Consider the following 26,738-nt stretch of genomic DNA (forward strand, 5'->3'; position numbering starts at 1 on the left):
ATTTCAAAAATATTTAGCTGATCATGGCATCCTTCATCAAACTAGTTGTGTTGATACCCCTGCCCAGAATGGTGTGGCAGAAAGGAAAAATCGCCACTTATTAGAGATGGCCAGGGCTTTGATGTTTGCGAGGAATGTCCCCTCTCAATATTGGTGGGATGCGGTTCTCACTGCGGCCTATCTCATCAATAGGCTGCCTTCCAGGGTTCTTGACTCCCGTAGCCCCTCTGATGTTTTAAGGGGAAATTCCTCATTTATTGTGCCTCCTAAGGTATTTGGTTCTGTGTGCTATGCTCGAGATACTAGATCTCCAGGCAAGCTTGAACCTCAGGGGCTCCGTTGTATTTTCTTAGGTTATTCTTCGACCCAGAAAGGATATAGGTGTTACCATCCCCCTTCCCGCCGTACCATGGTTAGCATGGATGTTATTTTCCATGAGTCCCTTTCTTACTATTCTTCGCCACCTCTTCAGGGGGAGAGTTCTAGTGAAGATGTGTCTTTTGAGATTCCTCTACCTGAGGTTCCTCAGGCTACTGTCCAGCCGCCTTTACCAACACCCACGGCCCCTTTACCAACTCCCACGGCTGCTGCCCAACCTCCTTTAGATGCTGCCCATCCTATTTTGATTGATGCCCAACATCCTCTGGCTGTTCCTCCCTCACTTGATGGGAATCTTTTACAGGGGGAGACCATAGAAAATAGTGTTGTTAATGTTCCTATCCAAGGGGAGCTAACTCCTGTCCAGAGAACTATTGGTGAATTTCAGAAGAGAATTGACAACTCCAACATACTCACCTATACAAGGGGCAAATCCAACAGAGGGCAGCTGCAACCCACTATAGCACCAGTACCCATCCAATTGCCGGCTCCAGATCCGGATCCTACATCTCCTGGTAATCCCTCTCCTTCCGACCTACCTATTGCACATCGCAAAGGTACTAGGACTTGCATTTTACATCCCATATCTCGTTTTGTTTCTTATAGCTCTCTTTCTCCCTCTTTTCATGCGTTTGTATCTTCTATTTCCTCTATCTCGATTCCTAACAATTGGCAGGAAGCATCTACAGATGGAAAGTAGAAGGCAGCAATGTTGGAAGAAATGCAAGCACTACGTAAAAATAATACGTGGGATCTTGTGGCTCTTCCTCTAGGGAAAAAACCAGTGGGATGTAAATGGGTCTTCGTGGTCAAACAGAAGGCTGATGGTTCGGTGGATAGGTATAAGGCACGTCTGGTTTCAAAGGGGTTCACTCAGACTTATGGGGTTGACTATCAGGAGACCTTTGCACCAGTGGCAAAGCTCAACACCGTCAGGGTGTTATTATCTTGTGCTGCAAATCTTCGGTGGGATCTCCAGTAGTTAGATGTGAAGAATGCCTTCCTTCATGGGGAGCTTGAGGAGGAGGTATCTATGGACATTCCACCAGGCTTCTCTGATGACAGGACTAGGGGCAAGGTCTGTAAATTGAAGCGTGCTCTTTATGGGTCGAAGCAGTCACCTAGGGCCTGGTTTGGCAGATTTCATAAGGCTATGATTTCAGCCGGTTACAAGCAGAGCAATGCTGATCACACCTTGTTTATCAGGCGAGTTGGTGACAAGGTTACTCTTCTCATAGTCTATATGGATGACATTATGGTCACTAGTAATGATAATGCTGCAATCAGGGATTTGAAGCTTCTCCTTGGCTGTGAGTTTGAGGTCAAAGATCTTGGTCCTTTAAAATATTTTCTAGGGATGGAAGTTGCTCGATCTTCAAAGGGCATCTTTCTTTCTCAACGAAAATATGTCCTTGATCTATTGACTGAGACAGGGCTGCTAGGTTGTCATCCTTCGAATACTCCTATGGAAGCTACTACAAAACTTAGGGAGAAAGAGGGTGAGCCTGTTGACAAAGGTGGTTATCAGTGATTAGTGGGCAAACTAATCTATCTTTCCTACACACGACCTGACATAGCAGTTGCTGTAAGTTTGGTGAGCCAATTCATGCATGATCCCTATTCCTCTCATATGGATGCAGTCCGTCGTATTTTGAGGTATTTGAAGTCTGCTTCAGGAAAGGGAATCCTTCTATCTCCCAATGGTATTCTTAAGATTGAGGCTTATACAGATGCCGATTGGGCTGGTTCTACCGACAGGAAATCTATCTCTGGCTATTGTTCCTTTGTGGGTGGGAACCTTGTCACATGGCGTAGTAAAAAGCAGAATGTTGTGGCAAGGTCCAGTGCTGAAGTCGAGTTTCATGCGATGGCGCAAGGCATTTGTGAACTTCTATGGCTTAGAGGATTATTGCAGGATATTGGTGTTGCTGTCCATCTTCCCATGATGCTTTATTGTGACAATAAAGCTGCCATTAGCATTGCTCATAATCCTGTCCAGCATGATCGCACTAAACACGTAGAGGTTGACCGACATTTCATTAAGGAGAAGCATGAAGCCGGCCTCATTTGTGTTCCCTTTATGAAGTCTACTGATCAACTGGCTGATGTGTTCACTAAGGGACTGAGTAGCAAGCTGTTTCATCCTATCTTAGTCAAGTTGGGCATGCATGATATATATGCTCCAACTTGAGGGGGAGTGTTAGATATATGGCCAGAATACCGTGGGGGTAGTCTGGACTTTTTTCCTTTGTTATTTTATTGTTTTGTGTATGTGGTTTAGTCCCACATTACTCATGTACATATTTTACTATTTTATTATTCTTATAAATAAGAAGGTGCTTAGGATGGAATTAATCATCCAAGCATTCAGCCTAATTCTAATCTGTTAACATTTACCTATTGCTATTCGCAAGGGTGTCAGGGCTTGCACTAAGCATCCTATATCCCATGTTGTTTCTTATGACTCCCTTTCTCCATCTTTTCGTGCTTTTGTTTCTTCTCTTCCTTTTGTTCGTATTCCAAACAATTGGCAGAAAGCTCTATCAGATGGAACGTGGAAGGCAGTAATGATGGAAGAAATGGAAGCCCTGAAAAAAAATAGCACATGGAAGTTTGTGATTCTTCCACCTGGGAAGAGAACTGTTGGATGTAAGTGGGTGTTTGTAGTGAAACAGAAGGTGGATGACACTGTGGATAGGTATAAGGCACGACTCGTGGCAAAGGGGTTCACCCAGACATATGGCATTGATTACCAAGAGACCATTGCCCCTGTTGTAAAGCTAAATACTGTTCAGGTTTTGCTATCCTATGCAGTCAATCTTGGATGGGAATTGCAACAGTTGGATGTGAAGAATGCTTTCTCAATGGAGAACTAGATGAGGAGGTGTATATGGACATTCCACCAGGGGTCTCTTATGACAAAAACCAATGTAAGGTGTGTAAATTGAAGCATGCCCTTTATGGGCTGAAGCATTCACCTCGAGCATGGTTTGGCCGGTTTCCCAAGGCCATGATTTCTGTAGGCTATAAACAGAGTAATGCTGATCACACTCTCTTTATAAAGAGGTTGGCGGAAAACTCACTGTTCTTATAGTCTACGTTGATGTCATAGTGGTCATTGGCAATGATGGTGATGAGATCAGCCAGTTGAAGTCCTTTCTTGGCCAAGAGTTTGAGATTAAAGATTTAGGAAAGCTACGGTACTTTCTTGGGATTGAGGTTGCCAGATCTTCTAAAGGCATTTTTCTCTCCCAAAGGAAGTATGTCCTAGATTTATTGGCTGAAACTGGTTTGCTAGGATGTCACCCTTCAGATACTCCTATGGATGCTACTGTTGTTGATAAAAGAGTTAGATTTTAGGTTGAGAAGATAAGTTATAGAGAAGGAAGAAGTTGGAGGAGGAAGAAGATGGCAAGAGAAGAGAGAATACAGAAGAATATTTTAGGTTGTAATCGATTGTGTTGGAGAGACTTCTCCATACACCTATATTATTTCAAACATAATAAAGAGAATTACATCCACATCCCTAGGGAGGTACAAGAGAAATAGAGAAGAAAAAACAGAATTACATAATAAGGGAACTAGTAAAGAGACTAGTTCCTAAACTACCCCTATTACATGACTTCTAACACTCCCCCTCAAGCTGGAGAGTATATATCATGCATTCCCAGCTTGCTTAGGAGAGAACTAAACTGAGGAGAGCTAAGAGCCTTGGTGAAGATATCTGCCAATTGATCACCAGTTTTCACAAAAGGAGTACAAATACAGCCAGAGTCTATCTTCTCCTTGATGAAATGCCTGTCAACCTCAATGTGCTTAGTCCGGTCATGTTGAACAGGGTTGTGAGCAATACTGATGGCAGCCTTGTTGTCACAGTACAGCCTCATAGGCCCTTCAGTGTCAAATCCCAGTTCCTGAACAATTCTTTTTAGCCAGATGAGTTCACACACTCCATGTGCCATAGCTCTAAATTCTGCCTCGGCATTACATCTAGCTACAACATGCTGTTTCTTACTCCTCCATGTGACTAAGTTACCTCCCACAAAGGTACAATAGCCGGAGGTAGATCTCCTGTCTGTAATGGAACCAGCCCAATCGGCATCTGTGAAACCTTCTACTCTCAAGTGGTTGTGCCTTGCATACAACAGCCCTTTCCTTAGAGAGGACTTCAAATATCTTAGAATGCAGTACACAGCATCCAAATGGCCACTCTTGGGAGCATGCATGAATTGGCTGACAACTCCCACGGCATAAGAGATATCTGGCCGAGTCATAGAGAGATAGATAAGCTTCCCCACTAGCCTTTGATACTTCCCCGCATCAATAAGAGGACCACAGTCCTCTCCTAGTTTGTGATTTTGCTCAATAGGAGAGCTTGTTGGTTTACAGCCTAACATCCCTGTCTCTGTCAACGAGTCAAGAATAAACCTCCTTTGACATATGTTGATTCCTTTCTTGGTCCTTGATACTTCTATTCCTAAGAAGTACTTCAAGGGACCCAGATCTTTGATCTTAAATTGTTGTGCCAAGTAGCTCTTCAATTTACCTATCTCACTTGTATCATCTCCTGTGACCACGATATCATCAACATAGACAATAAGAGTTGTGATAGTACCATTACTCTGTTTGGTAAAGAGAGTGTGATCAGCTTGGCTCTGGGAATATCCATTCTTTAGAATAGCCTGTCGGAAGTGCTTAAACCATGCCTTTAGTGATTGTTTGAGACCATATAGAGTCTTCTTAAGGAGGCACACTTTTCCTTCAGCTGAAGGCATCTTGAAGCCTGGTGGAGTTTGCATGAACACTTCCTCTTCCAAGTCGCCATGAAGGAAGGCATTCTTCACATCCAACTGATATAAAGGCCAATCTTTATTGGCAGCCAAAGATAAAAGAACTCTTATTGAGTTATGCTTGGCCACAGGAGCAAATGTCTCCTGGTAGTCAATTCCATAGACTTGACTGTACCCCTTGGCCACCAACCTTGCTTTGTATCTCTCAATACTGCCATTAGATTTATACTTGATTGTGTAGACCCATCTACATCCAACTGGGACACTTCCCTTAGGAAGGTCCACAAGTTACCAAGTACCATTCTTCTCAAGTGTCATCATCTCCATTTTGGGTCAGACATAGCATCAATGACATTCTTGGGAATGGAAGCAGTAGAGAGGGCAGTAATAAAGGCAAGACCTGTAGGAGAAATTGCATCATAGGAGACAAACTGGGATACAGGATTAGTACAAGTTCTTTTCCCTTTCCTAATAGCAATAGGAAGGTCCAAATCAGATGGAGAAGAAGGAATGTCACCTGAATTGAGAAGAATGAATCTCAGGATGTGGATCAGGATCTGAAGAGGACTCTTGGTAGGTCTTCTTTCTTGTATTATGCAAGGCTTCACCCTTTTTGTATGTAATATGGTAATCCTTCTCCTTACCAGAACCACTGTCAACAGCCAAATTTGTATTCCCCCTTGGGTGATCATCAACCTCAACCACATCTAAAGTCCTGTGTTTTCCAATGTCAAGCATAAAAGGGGATGTAGGTAGAGGAGAAAGGAAGAAATCATCAGTAGCAGCCTGTTCACTTCCACAATTCTCCCCCTGGAGAGGATGCTGAAAAGGGACAAAGAAAGGGACAGACTCAAGAAAGGTAACATCCTTGGAAATGATACATCAGCGGGAAGAAGGGTGATAACACTTGTACCCCTTGGTAGTAGAAGAGTACCCAAGGAAGAGACACTTGAGAGCTTTGGGGTCAAGTTTAGTGCGAGCAGATTTGTTAACATGCACATAACAAACACAGCCAAAAACTCTAGGGGGAAGAGAAAAAGCAAAGGCCTTAGGAGATAAGATGTCCAAGGGAGATTTGAAATTAAAAAGCTTGGTAGGCATGCGATTGATGAGAAAGGAGGCAGTGAGAAGAGCCACAGACCAGAAGGTCTTGGGGACATGCATGCCAAACAAGAGACTACGGGTCACTTCAAGTAGGTGGCGATTTTTCCTCTCAACAACCCCATTTTGTTAGGGCGTGTCAACACACGCTAACTGATGGATAATGCCATGAGTAGTAAAGAAGGTTTGAAGGCCACCAAACATGTACTCTCCCCCTTTATCAGATCGGACAATTTTGATGCGAGTCTCAAATTGAGTAAGAATCATTTGATAAAAATTCTGAAAGGCATCACAAACATCACTCTTATGCTTCAGAAGAATAGTCCATGTAGCACGTGAAAAATCATCAACAAATGACATAAAGTAATGATAGCCAAACAAAGAAGTAGTAGGGGAAGGATCCCAAACATCAGTATGCACAATATGAAAAGGAGCAACAGTTCTATTACCATGATAAGGATATGAAGACCGACAATGTTTGGCAAACATACATGGTTCACATTGAAAAACATGAGAAGGGGCAATAGAAGAAAATAAGTGAGGCAATTGTTTCCTCATTACAATAAAAGATGGATGGCCAAGACGACGATGCCATAACATAACAGAATCCACAGAACTACTATCATTACAGCCACACACATAGGAATGAGCTGTGGGCAAAAAAGGGTCAAAAAGATAGAGGCCTTGCTCCTCACGTCCACTACCAATAATCCTCTTCGTCACCAAATCCTGAAAAAGATAGTGAGAAGGAAAAAATGTGACACAACAGTTGAGAGATTTAGTCAGATGACTCACAGATAAAAGATTCAGTGTAAGGTTAGGGACATGAAGAACAGAAGTGAGAGAAATAGATGATGTCACAGGGATATTACCCTTACCAGATATGGAGGAAAGGGAGCCATCAGCTACCCTAACCTTATCCTTACCGAGCTAATGGTATAGGAATCATAATCTTCGAGCGCATACCATCGTGGTCTACGTGGCACGAGTCATGACCCAAGACCGGGCCACATAGAAGCGTGGTGGAGACTGTAAAGGCGAGGATGATGAGGAGCCAGCCACACTAGATGTGCTCGATCGTGACACAACCTGCGAACCACCGCAACCATAAAGGTGGAGTCATCCCGTGGGGCATCGCCGCGTTGTCACGGAATGAGCTCGAGCCCCCTCTACGGCCACCACGACCACGCGCACTCAGAGGGCGACCATGGAGAGACCAACACCTATCCTTGGTGTGTCCAGTGCATCCATAGTGATCATATTTAAATCTGTCTCGCCCAACTCCACTAGCACCAACTGTCTCCACAGTACTGGCTTCCTCACGGTTAGGCCTTTGGCCTCTACTACCTCTACGGGTGTCCCGAAAAGAACTGGAATTGAGGGCTGACCTCTCATGAGATGATGCTGGTGGTGGTGCCATAGTAAGCCGTTGGGTCTCCTCACTCTGTAAGTAACTACAGACCTCACTAAGAGAGGGAAGGGGAGACCGGCCTAACAGCTGGAGTTTAACTGGTTCATCAGGATTCAGACCACCAAGTAAAGAGAAGACACGCTCCTTTTCAAGAGTCAGATACACCTTTGCTTCATCCTCTGGGTTGGTCAAATGAAGGTCCCTGTAGTGGTCATACTCCTCCACAAGACTGAGGAACGCACTGTAGTACTCAGAAATAGTGTTGTCACCTTGCTTCAATGAGTGAATTTTTTGATGGAGCTGATAGACCTTGGCAGTGTCACCTACTCTGTCAAAGGTCATAGAGACACTATCCTAAAAGCTTTGGCAGTTTCTTTCCTTATAAACCTTCTCCCAATCTCGGGCTTCATGGAGAAGATCAACCATGTCATAACTGTAGAATTTTCAGTCTCCTATTTATCAAAAGTAGGTGAACCAGCTATTGGAGCCTTGATGGTACCTATAATATATCCAAGTTTTCCCCTACTCCGAAGGGAAAGTCTCAGAGAATGTGACCAATCCAAGTAATTAGTACCATCAAGCTTCACAAAAGAAATCTGTTGGTGAGCACTCTCATAAGCCAACTGAGGAACAACAGTAGTGGGTTGTGAATCAGCAGTACCAAGCACAGATGTATCCGAATCAGGCATGATGGCAGGAAAAAGACACAATCAACCCAAACAAGAACACCAGAGACAAGTGGGGAGTACACACTCAACCCAAACAGACAAGAAATCCAATAGACAAACTAGGATAGCACACTGCCGAAGCAGTCCCAGCAGCAAATCCTTAAGAGGACTTAAATCAAGCACTTCTAGTGCATGTCAACATCATTCGAGCAGACAATCCCTGATAACACTGTACCACAAAGCTTGTAAGGAGTAGCACCAATTTCAAACAAGAAGAAAGGCCTCACAAAGGCTGTGCATACACATTTCTCAACCAAGAGAGCATCAAACTGCAGCCTAAATGCAAGAAAAACAGAGACTATACACTCTCGGCTTTACCTGGGCAGTACTTAGGATAACACGAAAAAGAGTTCTGCTCATATGGCTTCTTCAATCAGCAAGGGAGGACATAGTCATCATAATAGGTGTCCTAGGGCGATGCTAATGGACCAAACCAAGGCACAAATACAAGCCGAGAGAAGAGAAGAAAGAACCTGCAACCTGAACCTGGCGGAACTTCTGGCAGCAGCAGGGTGAGGTCCTGATCTTCAAGGGAGCTTCAAAACAGCTCAAGTAGGGCCTTCAGTCATCAAAAGAGGCTAGAATGAGCCTATTCCATACTCTTTAAGCAAAGCTTTACATCGGAATCTCCTCTTTGGAATCCTTGAGCACAAAGGATTTCAAAGAGAAGAGAAAGAATGGGAATAGGGACTGAACACAACTCTCAAACGCTGAGCCTGCTCTAATACCAAGTTAGATTTTAGGTTGAGAAGATAAGTAATAGAGAAGGAAGAAGTTGGAGGAGGAAGAAGATGGCAGGAGAAGAGAGAAAAGAATATTTTAGGTTGTAATCGATTGTGTTGGAGAGACTTCTCCATACACCTATATTACTTCAAACATAATAAAGAGAATTACATCCACATCCCTAGGGAGGTACAAGAGAAATAGAGAAGAAAAAACAGAATTACATAATAAGGGAACTAGTAAAGAGACGAGTTCCTAAACTACCCCTATTACATGACTTCTAACAAAAGGCCAGTACCAAAGACTAGTGGGGAAGTTGATTTATCTCTTACACACACGTCCGAATATTGTTGTTGATGTGAGTACTGTGAGTCAGTTTATGCATGATCCCTACTCTTCTCATATGGAGGCTGTTCTTCGTATCCTTCACTACCTAAAGTCAGCTCCTGGAAAGGGCATTCTCCTGTCTCCTCATGGTCACCTACGGATAGAGGCGTGCACTGATGCTGATTGGGCTGGTTCTACAGATCGCAAGTCTATCTCTGGGTATTGTTCTTTTGAAGGTGGCAATCTTGTCACTTGGCCTAACAAGAAGCAAAATGTGGTTGCTCGTTCTAGTGCCGAAGCAGAATTTCATGCTATGGCACAAGGCATCTGTGAGTTACTTTGGCTCAAAGGCTTGCTACAAGACCTTGGGCTTCCTATTCGTCTTCTTATGATGTTGTACTGTGACAACAAGGCTGCAATCAGTATTGCACATAACCCGATACAGCATGATCGCACTAAGCTTGTTGAAGTGGATAGGCATTTCATCAAGGAAAAATTGGAAGAAGGGTTGATTTGTGTTCCCTTTGTGAAGTCTGCTGATCAGCTTGCTGATATTTTCACCAAGGATTATCCGGAAAACTGTTTCATCCTAATCTAGTCAAGTTGGGCATGATTGACATATTTGCTCCAACTTGAGGGGGAGTGTTGGATTATATGGGCCAGAATACCTTGGGGGGTATTCTGGACCTTTTTTACTGTTTTATTTTTATTTCTATGATGTGGGTTTAGTCCCACATTGCTCACATGTAATTTTGTCTTTTATTTTCAACAATATAAATATAGGCTTGGGGGTGATCATTAATCATCCAAGCATTCTCTCATATTCTGTTTTGTTAACAAAATGTTACGCTCTTGGCTTCCCCTTCTTTAGAGGAGGTTAAAGAGGCGGTTTTTTCTTTGTCAAGTGATAGTGCTCCAGGCCCTGATGGTTTCTCAGGGTATTTTTTCACGGCATGCTGGGAGGTTGTTGAAAGTGATGTTTGGGCAGCAGTGAAATATTTTTTTAAAGGGGGCTTTCTTCCAAGAATAGAGCTGATTGGAGGGCAAGGATCCATGTATCCGACACCATTTAGTTGGGATAAGGCTGAGTTGTTGTTGTTGGATATCTAGGAAATGGTTGGGATTTTCCACGTGTCAAACTTTAGACTCAAATTCAGTCATAAACCCATCCATGTATTTCCATGGGCCCTGTTTGTAGTCCAATCATTGGTATCCACCTTCTGGGCAGTCCTGGATTTTTCAATGCTTTATTTTGCTGTATGTGCTCCATTTGTTTCAATATAAAATATTTTCCTGTAAAATTGTTTTACTTAGAAATTTTACTTCATATATATCTTTCATCCAACATTTTTTTGGTTGGACATGACCAAGAAGCATACTTGAACATGATTGAATGAGAGAAAGAATCCAGCCATATGATGGCTGTGCAGTCCTTCATGGATGCCGCCAAGAGTACTAATGACTAATACCATCACTATTTTGGGAATCAACATCCTGAATTTTGAGATGGATGTTGTTTTCCAACTTTTTGTATTGCATTTTAGTAAACATATTTCCCCCCTTTACAAATTTTTATACAATTTTGTACTAGTTTTGAACAAACCCTTAAAATATTTGTCAAACGCAGCTTTGACCAACTGCATTTGTGCTGAAACCTGACATGTGAACAGGGGACCTTCAGGTCTACCTGTCCATAAAGTTTCAGTCCCATCTGACTTACCATGTTGCAAAACTAGGTGCACATCCATATATTCTGTGGGTGAGCCACCCACAGCTAAGCCATAAGCTTATCAAAAACTTCTTTTATGGGTTCCTCACAAATGTATATTGTGCCTATTTATTGCTTGAGAATTTTTTCTTTTGTTGGATGTGCCTGATCTGCATTACCTGGTCATGATTTATACATATGATTAGATATGCTACACCCTATGATACATGAAAACTTTCCTTCCATTTAATTGCATGTCTTTTCTATTCATTGTCCTTTTGTAACCCCCCTTCTGCAGGTAGCTTTGCTGAAATTTACAGGATATAAGATATTAAATAATATGTCAGATACTGGGAAGGCATTTCTTATCATTCTTGTTACAGACATTTTCCTGGGGTAATGTTTCTGTTCTTTTTATTCATAGTGCTAACATGCAAGTTCTTACAGTTAAAAATGCTAATATGCATGAAAAATAGAAAATGATGTGAACACCATCCTATATTCATGTGTATCAGTCAACTAAATCTCATGTTCAGCAGCTGTGTGTTCACTCTGGATTGTATTGTCCTTGTTTATTCATCTTATTCAGCATGAAATTTCCGAAGAAGATCAAAGTGTTAACCTTTTGTCAAATACAAGCCTTTGCCATCTCTTTATACATTGTTATCACCCAAAAATTGTGGCTTCCATGGTGGGGATTAAGCATTTTAGTTCTGTATGTGAATGATTCTGTTTTATATGCAAACAAAAAAGCACACATATATGAAGATGGATAATAGATAGATATGATAGATACAGCGTTATTCATCTACAAAGTTGAAGTGAGGATGACTATTCCTTAGGTTAAATGGGTGGAATTTGCTATCCTGCTCCTAATGATATGGGTGACCTATGGCTGTCAGTTTGAGGATAAGATTCTGGTTTCATTTTCTGTGGCTTCGGTGGTTTTGCATCAGGTTCAGATTATAATGAACCATGACCTATACCCCATTTATTTTATACTATTTTCTTAATTTTACTACTGAGATTCTCATTTCCTCCTGACCCTACCCCAACCCTAATGCAGTTTAAGGTTCTAGAAAGAATCTGGAAGCAAGAACTATGACCAGGATAAATATAGAAGTTGATAGGACAAGTATACAAACAGCCTAGACTGAAAATAAGGGAAATTTAATATCTCAAGATCATACAACCAGATCTGGTGAAAGGCTTAACCAGATCTATCAATCGACCCAAGAACCATGAAATCAGGTACGATATAATAAATGATATCCTGGCTACTTATATCTGAAGCCAGGTTCAAGAACTATAGAATCTCAGCAGAATCAGATTATCAGATTTGAAGAACAGTTTGATAATTACATAATAGATCTCTGATAGCCAAATCAGGAAGGAGAAATCAGTTTCAGCAAAGATATAATCAGAATATCAGATTTAGGGATCAATGTAAAAAGAGAGGAAATCAGGAAGAAGTAGAAGAGTTAGAAGAATAACATAAAGAAAGGATTAAAGAACGGCGTACCCAGTGCATGAGGCTCCTACCACTGTGGGCTCTGGGGAGGGTCATAATGTATGCAGCCTTACCCCTGCTTTCTCAGAGAGGCTGTTTCCAGACTCGAACCCACGACCACTTGGTCACAATGGAGCAACCTTTACCATTGCACCAAGGCCCGCCCTTTTAGACAAAGGATTAAAGAGATAGCACATTATTTGCATTATAATTCTGAACTGGAATACCAGTCCCATGTGCAGAGTTCAATAGCTCAAAAACTCTTCATAAAACTTCAATTTCTATACCATATCATCTCTGACTAATGGAGGATATATATATATATATAACCTTTAAAATTTCCTAGGCTGACTCATAAAAAGACTCCTACTCACACTGACTTGATTTCTATAATTCAAGTAAAACCCTTAGTTTTTTAAATAATCCACTTGTTCCAAGCTTGGTTGTGTAAGATTTGGTCAAAAAATAGCATTTTAGAGGTTTTTATGCATTCATAGTCAAAACCCACCAAGACAGACGAGACTGATCAATATTTCGACTGAGTCTTGTCGAGTTGAGGCTTTTATATCGAGTGGATGGTAATAGTTTCGACCGATACATCGTCAAGATGCGAAATTTTGACTAAAACCTTTTTGATTCCCCAACTCCCCTGTAGTTTCGAGTTTCAACTCAGTAACACAAAAAAAAAAAAACAAGATAAAAAACCAAGATCTCACAAGAGCTCGAACCATGACATATATATGTATCTAATAACAAAACCAAAACCGATTTGATTTCGGTCGGTCGGTTTCGGTTCCTTATCAGTTTCATGACATTGGGGGTTTGGGTTCAGGCTGAAACCAATAGCAGACCAAGAATAATCAGAGAGAGAGAGACTGCTGAAAATAGAATAAAGATGCTGGTATGCTTATAGACAGAGGGCCAGAGGCCAGAGGGAAAGGCCATTCCAAGCACTCGGCTGCCCGGAAACCTCAAAGGCATGCCCTCATGCTTATAGATGATGACATAGATGAGAGAGCCCCCTGCGTTCATCAAGGTGGAAGGTGAGAAGTCAAAGACGGTAGTACAGAAGACAAACCACATTAAGTTGTTCTTGTGTTGGACCTTCTCCTCGGTCGGCCCAGATGACGTCGGTGAGAGACTAAGGGGGAAGTGCTTGGCTAGGGCACCGACGACCGTAGAGAGTGAGAGTAGACTGAGAGAGAGAGGTGAGAGACTGTCGAAGAGGCACACATTGAAGAAGCTTGTCCAAGACTCTAGAAGCAGATATTTGTTGGGTTTTGGTTTGATTCGGTTTTCGATCGTTCTTATCAGTCCAATTGGGCCAAATCGAAATTGAACCGATATTTAATTTTTTTTCTAAAACAAAAACCATAATTGTCAAGGCATCTCCTAGGCGCCGCCTAGGCATCCAGGTGCCTTCTTGAGTCCAAGGTGATAGCATGCCTTGTTTGATGTAAGCAATGTGACTACCTTGGATGCCTTTGGCTCTGATATTATGTTGTAATATGGGTTCAGGGGTAATATTGTCCTTGTACCTGTAGTGTCTAGGTTCATTATGCACATGTTAAATGTGCTAGTTGAGTGTTGAGCAAGTCATTCCATATTTGTAAAATTCTAAGATTGTAGATAAAGGCATGGCCACTGTCACAGAGACAAGCCAGTATTCACAGAATTGTACAATTACATAATGTCGTTTAAGGTATTTTCTATCAAGTTCCGTCAGTCCTAAATTTGACACCCTTATATAATATGACTGCCAAAGCTTGTTTTCAGCCCATTGGATTATCTTTAGCAACTTGTGGGTCTTCTAAATTTACACTAGGCTCCATATGGGATTATAGTATGATCCAACTGCATCAATTCCTTTTATGCTGGTGGGGTTTATAGTATGAGCGAATCATCACCACTCAATTGGCATCCATGATCAGTCACCTTGATTCGACAATCCATTGCTTCTCATGAGTAACTCGAAGGAACTAAGACACCGTCGGATTTTTTGTGTTGAATATATATTGGGGAATAACAGATTCCACCTGGTCGATCTCCATAGAGATCATTTCAATTTGCTTCTCTTCCGCAGAAATTTCAATGGGAGTTTTTTTGACTTTATCTTCAAATAGATATTCAATTGATTTATCTTCGAATCCAATCATGGGCTCCTCGAGGATCTTCATTTTCAAGGGATTCCTTGGTCAACTCGTCTTGAGCTTGTAGTTGTAGAGCGTCAAGGTTCTCATTAATTTTTTATTACACTCTCGAATCTCTTCACTAGAAGCAATCAAAATCTCACATGTAGCACAAATCCTTTCTAATATACACTTCATGCTTTTATCTCTCGCAAACGCAACAAGTAACATATCACGGATCTGTTGAAACTACATGATAAAGATCATTAGGTTTGGCTCTAATACCATAGTTGTCATAGCGCTAGGCGATCCAAGGCATTCAAGGGCCAGCTAAGTGCCTAGGCGACAAGGCGCTTGCCTGGGCTTGGCCTAGGCGCTTTTGTATTTATTAATGTATAATCATCCTCAATCTTAAAATATGCCGAAAGACTTTGGAAGCCTTACTTATACATTAGTTTTTTACTCCTGTTATTTTTTGTTATAATAGATAGAATTAATATATTGAAATAAGATGAACAAATATCTCTTATTAAAGAAAGGGGGTTGAGGACACTCAATGAAAATGCTACCACAAATACTAATTAAAGAAGGGGGGTTGAGGGAATTAATATGTAAATAAGATAAACAAATATCTTATTAAAGAAGGGGGGAGTTGAGGGCATTATCGATGTAGATGGATTCTAGAAGCGGCAACTGGAGGGACAGGGGGAATAGCAGAGCAAAAACCACTCGTCCTCCTAGAAACATGCTCTATGCACAACATTGAAAGAATTGTGACTCTGTGGCTGCCTGTTCTCGATGAGGCTGCGCTAGCGTTCAAGGTAGTGGCAACGGCACTGGAATTCAACGCTCCCTCTTTCTTCTTTTTATTTTCATTTATGGTAACGGTGATGGCGTGGCAATGGCTGCTCCAACTACTGTTCGTTGGTGGCAATTGTTGTGGTGCCACTGCTACTGCTTTTTCAATCTTCTTATTCTTCCTCCTCCCCCTCCTTTCATCTTCATCGTCATCTACTTATTATGCTGCTACAACTGCTGCTATGGTGGTGGCAGTGGCAGTGTTTCTATCGTTGTTTCCTTATCGGGGATGGGGGAAGTCGAGTCGCAGGGGTGAGCATGTGCTACCAACACTAAAGCACCTTGGACATAAGGCAACAGCTTGCCTTGGCCCAGATTTTCCGCCTGGATGCCTAAGTGGCGCCTAGGTAATGCTTTGACAAGTATGTCTGATACTAAATAATGCCGTTCAAGGTTCTAGAAAGAATCTAGAAGCCAGAACTATGACCAGGATCATTATAGAAGTGGATAGAAATAGTATACAATCAGCTTGGACAGAAAATAAGAGAAGTTTAATTTCTCAAGATCCAACAATCAGATCTTGTGGAAATTCTGGTGGAGTGTAAAGCTTAACCAGACCTATGAATCGACCCAAGAATCTGGAAATCAGGTAAGATGTAACAGATGATATCCAGGCTGCTTATATCTCAAGCTAAGTTCAACAACTATAGAATCTCAGGAGAATCAGAATCAGATGATGAGAATTGAAGAAACAGTTCAATAATTACATAATAGATCTCTTATAACCATATTTAAAAGAAGAACTTCAGTTTCAGAAAGAATATAATCAGATTTAGAGATGGGTGTAGAGACAAGAAATCAGGAAAAAGTTTAAGAGTTGGAAGAAGAATAGGAACAAAGGATTGAAGAGAAGCAACCAGATAGATTTGGGGTATCAGTCCTGTGTGCAGAGCTCAACAGATCAAAAACTCTTGAGAAAGAAAGGACTGTTGATCAGTCTCTCGCACTGACTTGACTTAATAGACTCAAAATAAAGCTCTATTAAGCTAATAAGTATCCTAATTGAACTCAGCATTTAACTTATTTCACTAATTTTCAGTACTAACATCACTCTATTCTCACTTTATGGGCTTATGAATTAGGTCCATTATAATGAAACCCAAGATAATAAAGGGCCTATCCTATAATATAATTACCCAAAGTTTGTTTTCAACCCATTGGACTGCCACCAGTACCTTGTGAGCATTCTGGACTTATGTTTAGACTTCCATGTGTGATCATAGTCTAATGCAACTGCATCAAGCCCAACTTAACTCTTTCACTGCCATCTCTTCCCCATTGATGGGTTGGTGTAGGCAATATTTGAAAAGTAGTTTTGTCAGATCATTTAAACCATCTGATGGGAGTTAAAATGATCTGTTCACCCAACTTGAGTGCCCGACCATGAGTATTATCCAGAGAATGTGGACCTTTCGGCATTTTTTGTCAATAGTCTGAATGGCAAACCATGACACAGCCACCGCTCTGATCGTCCTTCAAACACTGGGTGCAGTGGGGGTTGGGGTTTGATTTTGTCAGCTGACTGGTTATCAGGTAGTATGGTCTGGAGTGCCCCTTTCATAGTGATCTAGTGGCTGATGTTTAACATGCAATTTTTTCTCTCAAAAAACAAAAAAACCTTTCTTCCTTTCCTCTAGGGGGGGGGGGGGGGTGTTTCATTCTTCCCATTTATTTTTGTGTTTGATCTGAAGACAATAATAGGAAGGCATTGGCAAACATGCAGGTATCATTCTGAATCTGGTTGGCAGACACTGTTGGAAGTAATTGTTGAGCACTATGGGCTTGAGATTGATCCATCAGTGATAACTATTTTCGTATGTCTCGTTCCGGTTATTATTGATGCATGTGTGAAGCTTTGGGTATGTTCTATCCTTGAACCTTACTAGAAACATAAACAGTTGCATCCTTAATTAACCTATTGTATATGTGAAGAACTCAATCATACTGGCATCATCATTACTCAAATATTGTACAACTGTGAAACAAGAGGCAAAGACACAAGGAAAGATACATGCAGAAATGGATAAGTTCTGGTGTCTAATATATGAACACAAGTTGATCTATAATTTTCACTTTCCAAAAACTGGCAACCATTGAATAATACTCTGAATAAATTCAGAAACGAAATAAATAAATAAAAAAAGGTCATTCCCAGTGCACAAGGCTCCCACGTTTAGCAGGGTCTGAGGAGGGTCAAATGTACGCAGCCTTACCCCTGTTTCCAGAGAGGCTGTTTCCAGGACTTGAACCCGTGACCAAGCGTTCAGCAAGTGAGCACTTGACCAACACACCAAGCACAACCTTCAGAAACGAAATAAAGTAAAACCAAACAATGACTTTTGTAAACCAGAGTCAATCAATTAGCTGCTGAAACCACTCTAACTGTGTATGGGTGTCTATCATGTCCTTACTTGTTCATATAACTGGTTTGTGTGTGTGGCAATCATGACCGTTAATTTAACAAGTCCCACCTAACCGACCCAAGTGTGCTGCTCATATGCTTTTTCTTCTATGTTTTCTGCTTCCATTGGGATGACCAGAGAAATGTTGGAGAGCCATCCATCCATACAAAAATTGATGCATCATGGATCTCAGACGCAAGCATGCCAAATGATCAATTCTGTGATCATATCTGAGAAAAAGGAAGCAGCTGTGTTGTTAAGAAATCTGATCGACTGAAGGAGAGGGAAAATAGATGAAATTGATCTACTTGGGAAGAAATAGAGAGAAGAAGAAATTAGGCATGGGATACCAATTTCATATGCACTGCTCAACATCACCAAAACTCTTAAGAAGGAATTCATTCTTTAATCAAATCATCTTCAATTGATAGGGAGTGTATTAAATATATATAAAGACCACCTAAAATTCCTAAATTGACTCATAAAAGGACTCTTAATCATACTCATGCATTCAATGATGTAAATAAACTCAAAACAGAACTCTATCTAGCTATCAAGTATTCTAATCTAAATCAAATACTAAACTACTAATTCCATATACCTCTTTTGAACCTAAAATTTGGGTGATTTCAAATAAAAACACTTAAAACAAAAGCCCATAACCAAGTACTATCAAAGCAGGCCCTAACGTTGCATTGAAACTGCATTAAAAATATAAGTGCATTGAAAACCTCAACACTGGGACCTTCTGTGGGGATGTCCTATGCACTTAAATATTTGTGTCATTATACAGCAGTAGCAAGGGCATCTATCTTGAGATACACTACTCTCCATTACCAAAAAAAAAAACAAAAAAGAGATACACTACTCACGGATTTTAACAAAAAGCTATTATTTGGAATATTTGATAGTCATTGTTGTTTCTATTTATACTTATGCCTTTTTCCTTAATGCAACTCTTCACTGAACTGATCATCTCCTCCTCCCGGCACGATCGGTACAGTTATTCAAATTCCTTCCAAGATTATCGCCAAAGGTTGCGAATATCTTCCGAGAAATGAAACGTCATTAGTGAGGTGTCATGTTTGGATTTTGACTCACCAGACAAGGCTCTACCAAAGTAGGTTCATGTATCAAGCTATTTCCCCAAACCTTGGTGTTTTCTTTCTTCTGTTATACAGGATTCTCTTGAGTTGTAAGTATATTGAAAGATATCAACATTATTCGGCAAATATTCCCTTTAAGTCAAATGTATGATTTACAGAGAGGAAATTTTAATATTTTATGGATTTTATTCTCAGAATCATATGGTATTCATGTGCTACAGATTTCTTAATTGTATTTTATAATTCACAGTTTATCACAGTTACAACATTTGATCTAAGTTGCCTCCAAATAATCACTTGATTTGATGGGTATCTCTTACATGTTTATAAACCCAAGGATGTATTATCATAACTGAGATTGATACAAGGATGAGACCCAGTTCTGATAGTCTGCTATTAACTGCATTTTATTTTTTCATGGCCAGCTCTCATGGTGAAATTGTGCAGGAGTCAAAATGTTTTCAACTACTCTGTAAAATCAAAAGGATCCACTAACTGGGTTCCAAGATTTGAATAGCCAAGCTTTAGTTGAGATGCTAAAATCTTCTGGACAACATGTTTATAGATAGTAAGCGGCTCTCCCCAACAGCATCTGTTTCAAAATAGGTTGAGTTTGTTACAACTCGTCAGAATAAAGCTAATCAATAGAGTATTAAAAAAAATGATTTTCACTTGTCATTTGGGTCATATTGAATGCTGTATGTCATGAATCAAACAATCCTGGAATTATTTATTATGGTTACCTGAAACTGGTTTCGCATTTCTTCTGATTAGTCTTGTTTGTATTTTGTTTTCTTGGTTCGGATGGGGTGTTCATGCCCACATGCATGAAACAATTCTACTCATCTTTGCCAAGAATTTGTACAGGAACTGTTCTTAATTAGTTCCAGAATTTATTTTCCTAGCCCAAAATAACCCTTATAGTGAGAAAGCTGTATTGTGACAAGACCTAACTGATTTCCACCTATAGAAAACGCATGTCGGTCTCACATCAAACACACCAATTCCACAAAAACCATGATCCTCTCTAACCTTTTCACATGGCCTGATGGCCACAATGGAAACTCATTCGCAAGAAATTATCGAAGTAAAATAACATATTCTCCATAGCCTCTATCCAGCAGTTCCATTGTCAGACAACATGGGTGACTGAGTTTGTTCTCAATCTCCATGAAGCTGAATTGTATGCCAGATAACATTTGTGAAGGCTGTGAGTGGGAAGGACATGGTTAAAAGTATCGGCCAATACATATCAGTATCGTTTGGTACCAATAGGATACATATCGATATGTATCTCTTTTTTTTTATGGTAAAATAGGAAAGATTACATTAAGCATTATAGTAATATACAGCGTTCATAGACTGGGCAAACTTAGCAAGATTCCTAGCTATAGTTAAACATAAGGTATGTCCTTGAGTATGAAAATATATGTCTTCAGACATGTCAGATGTATAAACTAGATCCTTTAAAAGGTGCCAGGGTCAAGGGACTTTGGTTGGAGATAGAAGAACATCAGTGATCTGTTTGTTTAAGCACCATACTTCTTTAATCTTCAACCCCCTGCTAGCAGCCAAAAAGGTCTGGTTCCAGAGAGTCAGAAGAACGAATGTATCCTGCAGCAAAAAACGTGAGCTTGCCATCTATCAAAAAGATATAGGACTATCCTGCCAAACTCAATCTAGGTATATGATATCCTGCACAGATTAAAACAGGGAAATTGAACAACGGTAAGCTAAAAGAAGAAGGATTAAAAGAGACCTCCGTGCTGCAATGTATTACATCATGGGACGAAATTGAGGGGGGGTATTTTTAAGTCTTTCAGCCAAATCTGGACTTGATCCATAATCCACTTTGGATCCGACTTTGCTGAGCCAATAACAACTTTGTTCCACACAGCCCAAATGTAATAGCAAGTAATTATAAACACACTAAAGAACCATAAAGCGTCCTGTTTGAAAGACTTTAACTTTAAATTAAAAACTAAACAGAAATGTTTCAAGCTTTCAAAGCTCAGAGAATCAGATCGTAGGCCCAAGGGTCCCGCCGCCCAGATATGCTTAACCCAATCACAAGATAAGAAAAGATGCCGGAAGGATTCAACACCATTTCCACATAGAGCACAGGAAAAGTCAATCTGGAGCCATCTTGATAGAGAAGCCTTGATAGGGATTCCTGCATTTAGCAAACGCTAGAAGAAAATTTTAAATTTTGGGTGAATCTTAAGTTTCCAAAAGAATTTCCACCAAGAGATGAAACAACAATTAGAATCACTATCAGAAATAGAGTTAATTTCAGTGGCAGCCAATTTAGTAGTAAGAATGCCATTCTTGGCTTTAAGGCACCATCACCTGTCATCCGAATTAGAAAGAGCTAAAGATTGGATACTAGAGGAGATGTGTAAAGGTAAACAATCATTGATAGAGGTCATATTCCATCCAGACCCTTCCTTAAAACTTTCTACTGATCTCAAACAGTCAGCAGGAGTGCGAGGAAGACCAGCAAAGTGAGAAAGATTACCTGACTTGGAAGGAACCCACTTATCATACCCAAAAAAAGTAGTTTTTCCATTACTAATCCTTCTGATCAAGAGACTATCTAAGTAGGGGATAATATGAGAAATACTATTTCAGGTCCAAGAACCCTTTCTCACGCGAGTGCTGGGGTCAAACAAGGAAAGCTGTGGGAAATATTTGGCTTTCAAAACACGTGCCCACAGGGTGGAGGGTTCAGTGAGCAGTCTCCATCCTAACTTCAAAAAAAGGGCCTTGTTATGTTGTTCAGCTTTGCGAAAATCCAGCCCCCCTAGATGTTTGGGAGTACACATTCTGTTCCAGGAGATGAGAGAAGTTTTTCTCTTGCTCCGCCCAACATTATCCAACCAGAAATTGAAACAAATAAAATCAATATTACGACAAACCTTAAGAGGGACAAAGAAAGCAATTCATTAAATACGCAGGAGTAGATGCCAAAACAGATTTAATAAGGACACTTCGGCCAGCATAAGATAAGAAGTTGGTCTTCCAAGAGGACAATTTCCTTTGCATTCTAGAAACCACCCCCATCCAACTCCCTAACTTTTGACCTGCAGTGGAATAGCTTAGTTCCCAAGTAGATCGAATCCTTTGTCATTTCCTTAATACCAATCAGAAAACTAAGAAAACATCTGCCTGAAGCTAGGACATTTCTACTAAAATGAATACCACTTTTGGAGAGATTAATCTCCTGCCCGAAAAGATCAGAGAACAAATCCAAAATTGCTTTAATGGTTAAAAGTTCTTCCTGGTTAGCACGACAAAAGATAAAAATATCATCAGCAAAAAGGTGTGAGATTTCAGGGGCCGACTTAGAGATTTTCACACTCTGAAACAAGTTCAAATCCTGATAGGCTGAGAAAAGTCTGGACGACACTTCCATGGCCACTATGAAAAGATAAGGGCTAAGAGGGCAACCTTGACGAATTCCTCTAGAAGCCTTGAAGAAATCAAAGGGACTGCCATCTAATTTATTGGTAAAAGAAGTTGAGGAAATCAAAGAATAAATCAGATTGGTCCATTTTTCCTCAAAACCCAGAAATTTAAAATGGAAACTATTAAATCCCATTCAATCCTATCATACGCCTTTGACAAATCAATTTTTATAACAACAAAACCCACCTTACCTCTAGTATGATTCAAAAACTAAAAAATTTCCTGGGCAATAATAATATTGTCCGTGATTTGTCTTCCAGGAGTAAAAGCAGCTTGAAACGGGGAAATAAAAGAGTGTAGGGTACCTCTGAGCCTATTAGCAATCAATTTAGATATGTATCTTTTTTTCATAGAAAATGGTGTGTTTTTGTTGGTATCGGCAACTTCAATTGAAATAATCAAAAGTAAGCCATTTCAAAATGAAATAATATTATATATATATAAACAACCTGTTATATTCAATATCTATGTGGGGCAAAGAAGAAACGAGAAATGATTAAAAAAAATTGTTCATCAGCAATAAATAATAATCAAAGGGATTCTTTATTTTCTAACTTTTTTTTTCTTTCAAAAACTCATTACTCATTTATCTTTTTTATTTTCTGGCTTCGCTATCTCACCTAGCCAAGCCATTCCCATGATGATATTGTCGGGCAAAGCCAATCCAGAAAGAAATCTGTTCAGATAGCAATAGGAGAGAGGAAATACGAAGGTTGCAACAAGCCGACCGGCCGATGGTAGGCCAAACAGACATCTTTACCATTTAAAGACCATACCGGTCTTATAGCAAGCAGGACGGATGTTTTTGGCACCGTGTGTCTGTAAGATTAGCCCAACTGTGCCAATTTTTTTTTTTTGAGGCATTGGTTTCCTTGCATCTCTTGGCTTTAACCTTTTGCATCTCTTCCATCCCTGAGCAGGATGACAATAGTACCCCCTCGACAATGACAACAATCGGATGGAGACAAATATCAACATCTCTCTCAAGAAGGGATCGACTCCCCCGCCATCACCATAAAACACCTAAAACTGGAAAATGGAGATGTGTCACATCATTAAAAACCCCAAAATGGCCTCCTAGGACTTTGTGACTTCACCCACTGCTGCAAGGGTTTCCGCAGCGCCGCGAGGTACCTTCTACGGATACACTCACGATGCCACGGTATGGAGTACATACAACCGCGGAGCCGCGGGTGTACGTCATATGGACTCAAGCCCCATGGTAGCTGTAACAATCCGAACCCGGACAACGAGTTAGGTCCCATTCTCACAAACGCCGGCCACATAGGGTCACAATCATCCATATAGATAACAACAAAACATGGTCTCAGATGATTCATATAAACATTACGGAAAGCGATTACAATTAAAGACATTTATATAGTGATGGCTAACATTAAATATATATTATAAACAACCTTTTACATGACCAAAAAGACTATATATACATAACTTCTCTAGACCTTAAACACAAACATACCACAAACTGTCCCATTAACTAAACATCTACATATTACACAAAAAGAACATTGATCTCCAAAATAAACATCCTTCAAAACACTTCTGAAAGTTCATAGCATCCAACCATGGCTCTCCACTCTCAAAACCACTTGCTAGGTACATTCTCATCATCTGTAAAACATCAACTTAAAACGGGGTGAGCTTGCACCTAGTGAGGTACCATGAATATTACATACATATGCATGTATGAAACAATAAACTACAATCATAAATGATAGGTTAGCATATCATAAATCATTCATTTAGCTAAGTTAGGTCATGGCCATAAGTGATCTACCGAGTGCATGGTAAGTTGAGGGTGGTAGTCAGCCTCGTATCATCCTTAGAAAGAATGATACAAAAACTTCATAGGTGCGCTCTACTCCCGTATCCAAACACCCACTGGGGAGGACCCAACACCTATCCAAATGCGCTCAACTCCACTAGAGAGGACCCAACATCTATCAAGTTATGCTCAACTCCACCATTAGCACTGGGGGGGACGCAACATCTGTCATAAAATCTCGCTAGATCTTTTGTCGAAACAAGCTCTAGATTCATGTATCTCGCTAGATCACCCGTTGAAATAGGCTCTAGATTCATGTACCTCGCTAGATCACCCGTGGAGACAGACTCTAGATTCACATATCTTGCTAGATCACCTATTGAGATTGACTCTAGATTCATGTAGGCCCTCATCCAATACAAAACCCCTACTGGAAAGGGGTGGTGAGCACGGGGAAGTTTATATACATTTTATTTAAATATAGACGTTCTCATACTCATCATTTATATACATTCTTGATCATGTCCATTACTAAGCATCATTGCAACTTCATTCCCATGGAGTACAAGGGCATATCATATTATCTATCATAATTAACAATGCATCACTTCCCATTCAATCATACACATACATCAAGATACAACATCCAACATTGAGCATTCCTAGCTATCATCTAACATCATTCATTATTACATAAGTCGTCTTATGATTTGTACATCAAAACATCCATCATAATATAGATGTATTAAAGCATGATTCCATCATACATATATTTCATTACAGTACTTAGTCATAGATCTCTCACCTTCCTTCCTTATCTTCTTCTTTATGCGAGCGCCTCTAAACTCATAAATATTTGAGGTACGATCAATTCTCCTACATAATATCAATAAAAGTATCATTCTAGCAGCTCAGCCTATTGCTAAAAATACTCAAAGACCTATTGGAAATAGTCCAAGCATGTAGGAGGGTCAACGGTTGAATATTTGGGTCGGAAAAGTAAAAAATCCCTGAAACAAGGCCAACCGGATCCGGTTTCCTTAGATCTAGCTCACCGGATTGCTTCCCGAGAGCAATTGGCGGGAACCGGTTGGTCATCCGTCTAGGCCGGAAGAATTCAGCGTGAAGGATTCTACAGACGGCTGGCCAGTTAAGCCCAAAATCCCTGCTCGATGGAGCAGTTCCACCCAATGGGTTTTTTGGGGATTTCAAGGGGGTTTCACATGGGGTTTGACCTCAACTTACCATACACCTCTAATGGAAATAAAAACACACTAAAACTAATCTTAATCCTTCAAAATCATTAAACCAAATCCATAAACACAATTAACAAACTGAACAAGAATAAGAACTCACCTTATTTCTGTTGGACAAGTGTGTGTCCATCAAACCCGGTTCGGTCCGGTTCAACCCGGTTCACCTTTGTATTGAACATTTATACATTTTAGTTTAATATTGTCACATGCGATATAAAATTTTTGAGCATTATGTGTCCGTAAGTTATACTTAAAATGGTAGTCACGACTAGGGTTTGGGCTGGGCACCCTTATCATATGGTCATCGCATTGGGTATGCCTAGACATGTGATGTCAGGGTACGAATGCGAGTGCTCACATGTTTGATGTGTGCATTGGCGAAGAATCTACTTTGTCGATTCCCTCATGTATTACTGCCAGATGTAGGAAGGGATAGACATGTGTCACCGACACCCTGTACCTGAGGGAACCCGGTCACTGCAAAGTGTGATCGCATTCTTTGGTTCATCAATGACTGAGACTCAAGCGAGTCAAAGCCGGTGTTCTGAGAATGCGTGAACACTTTGTGAGTGAAGGAGTTATCCAACACGGTCACCACTGCCCGATTGGGGAACACCAAGATAGAGACTACCTATGCATGGTCGGATCAGAATTTGGATCCAGTACTGTTTTGGAAATGGTTTTGCAAAATTTATTTTATATAAAATGATACATTATTTATAGTTATTTCAAATAAAGTGTTTTATCGAGTTTTGCGGGACCCGATCGGATGCACAGAAGCTCTTATATGGACATGTACTATGGATTGGGGTTTGGCAGTACATGTGTACATGCCCTAGATTCCATAATGATGGTGTTGATTAGTGGGGGAGTTGTATATGATAAATTGTTATCATATAGGGAGTTATTTGGAATTTGCTAATTTAATTGGCTCTTTATTTAATTAATGAATTTGGTGCTAATTATAATTATCCATTAATAATTAAATAAATAATCTAATTAATACTTTTCCTATTAGATTCTGCTTCTTCACCTATGTAGCACTTTGAGTTTAAAC

The 26,738-nt window shown here is 40.3% G+C and overlaps 1 protein-coding gene across 1 annotated transcript in view; it reads left to right on the forward strand.

Annotated features, from left to right (window-relative positions):
* Positions 1 to 19,265, forward strand: part of LOC122659284 (chloroplast envelope membrane protein-like) — a 96,989-nt gene extending 77,724 nt beyond the window's left edge. The window contains exons 6-8 of the mRNA XM_043854414.1: positions 11,465 to 11,562; positions 17,387 to 17,522; positions 19,069 to 19,265. Coding sequence (XP_043710349.1) covers positions 11,465 to 11,562; positions 17,387 to 17,522; positions 19,069 to 19,137 — 303 coding nt within the window. The 3' untranslated portion in view covers positions 19,138 to 19,265. The remainder of the gene's footprint in view (positions 1 to 11,464; positions 11,563 to 17,386; positions 17,523 to 19,068) is intronic.
* Positions 19,266 to 26,738: the final 7,473 nt, after the last annotated feature.

Source organism: Telopea speciosissima, chromosome 4, assembly GCF_018873765.1.
Source record: "Telopea speciosissima isolate NSW1024214 ecotype Mountain lineage chromosome 4, Tspe_v1, whole genome shotgun sequence".
Classification (NCBI taxonomy): domain Eukaryota; kingdom Viridiplantae; phylum Streptophyta; class Magnoliopsida; order Proteales; family Proteaceae; genus Telopea; species Telopea speciosissima.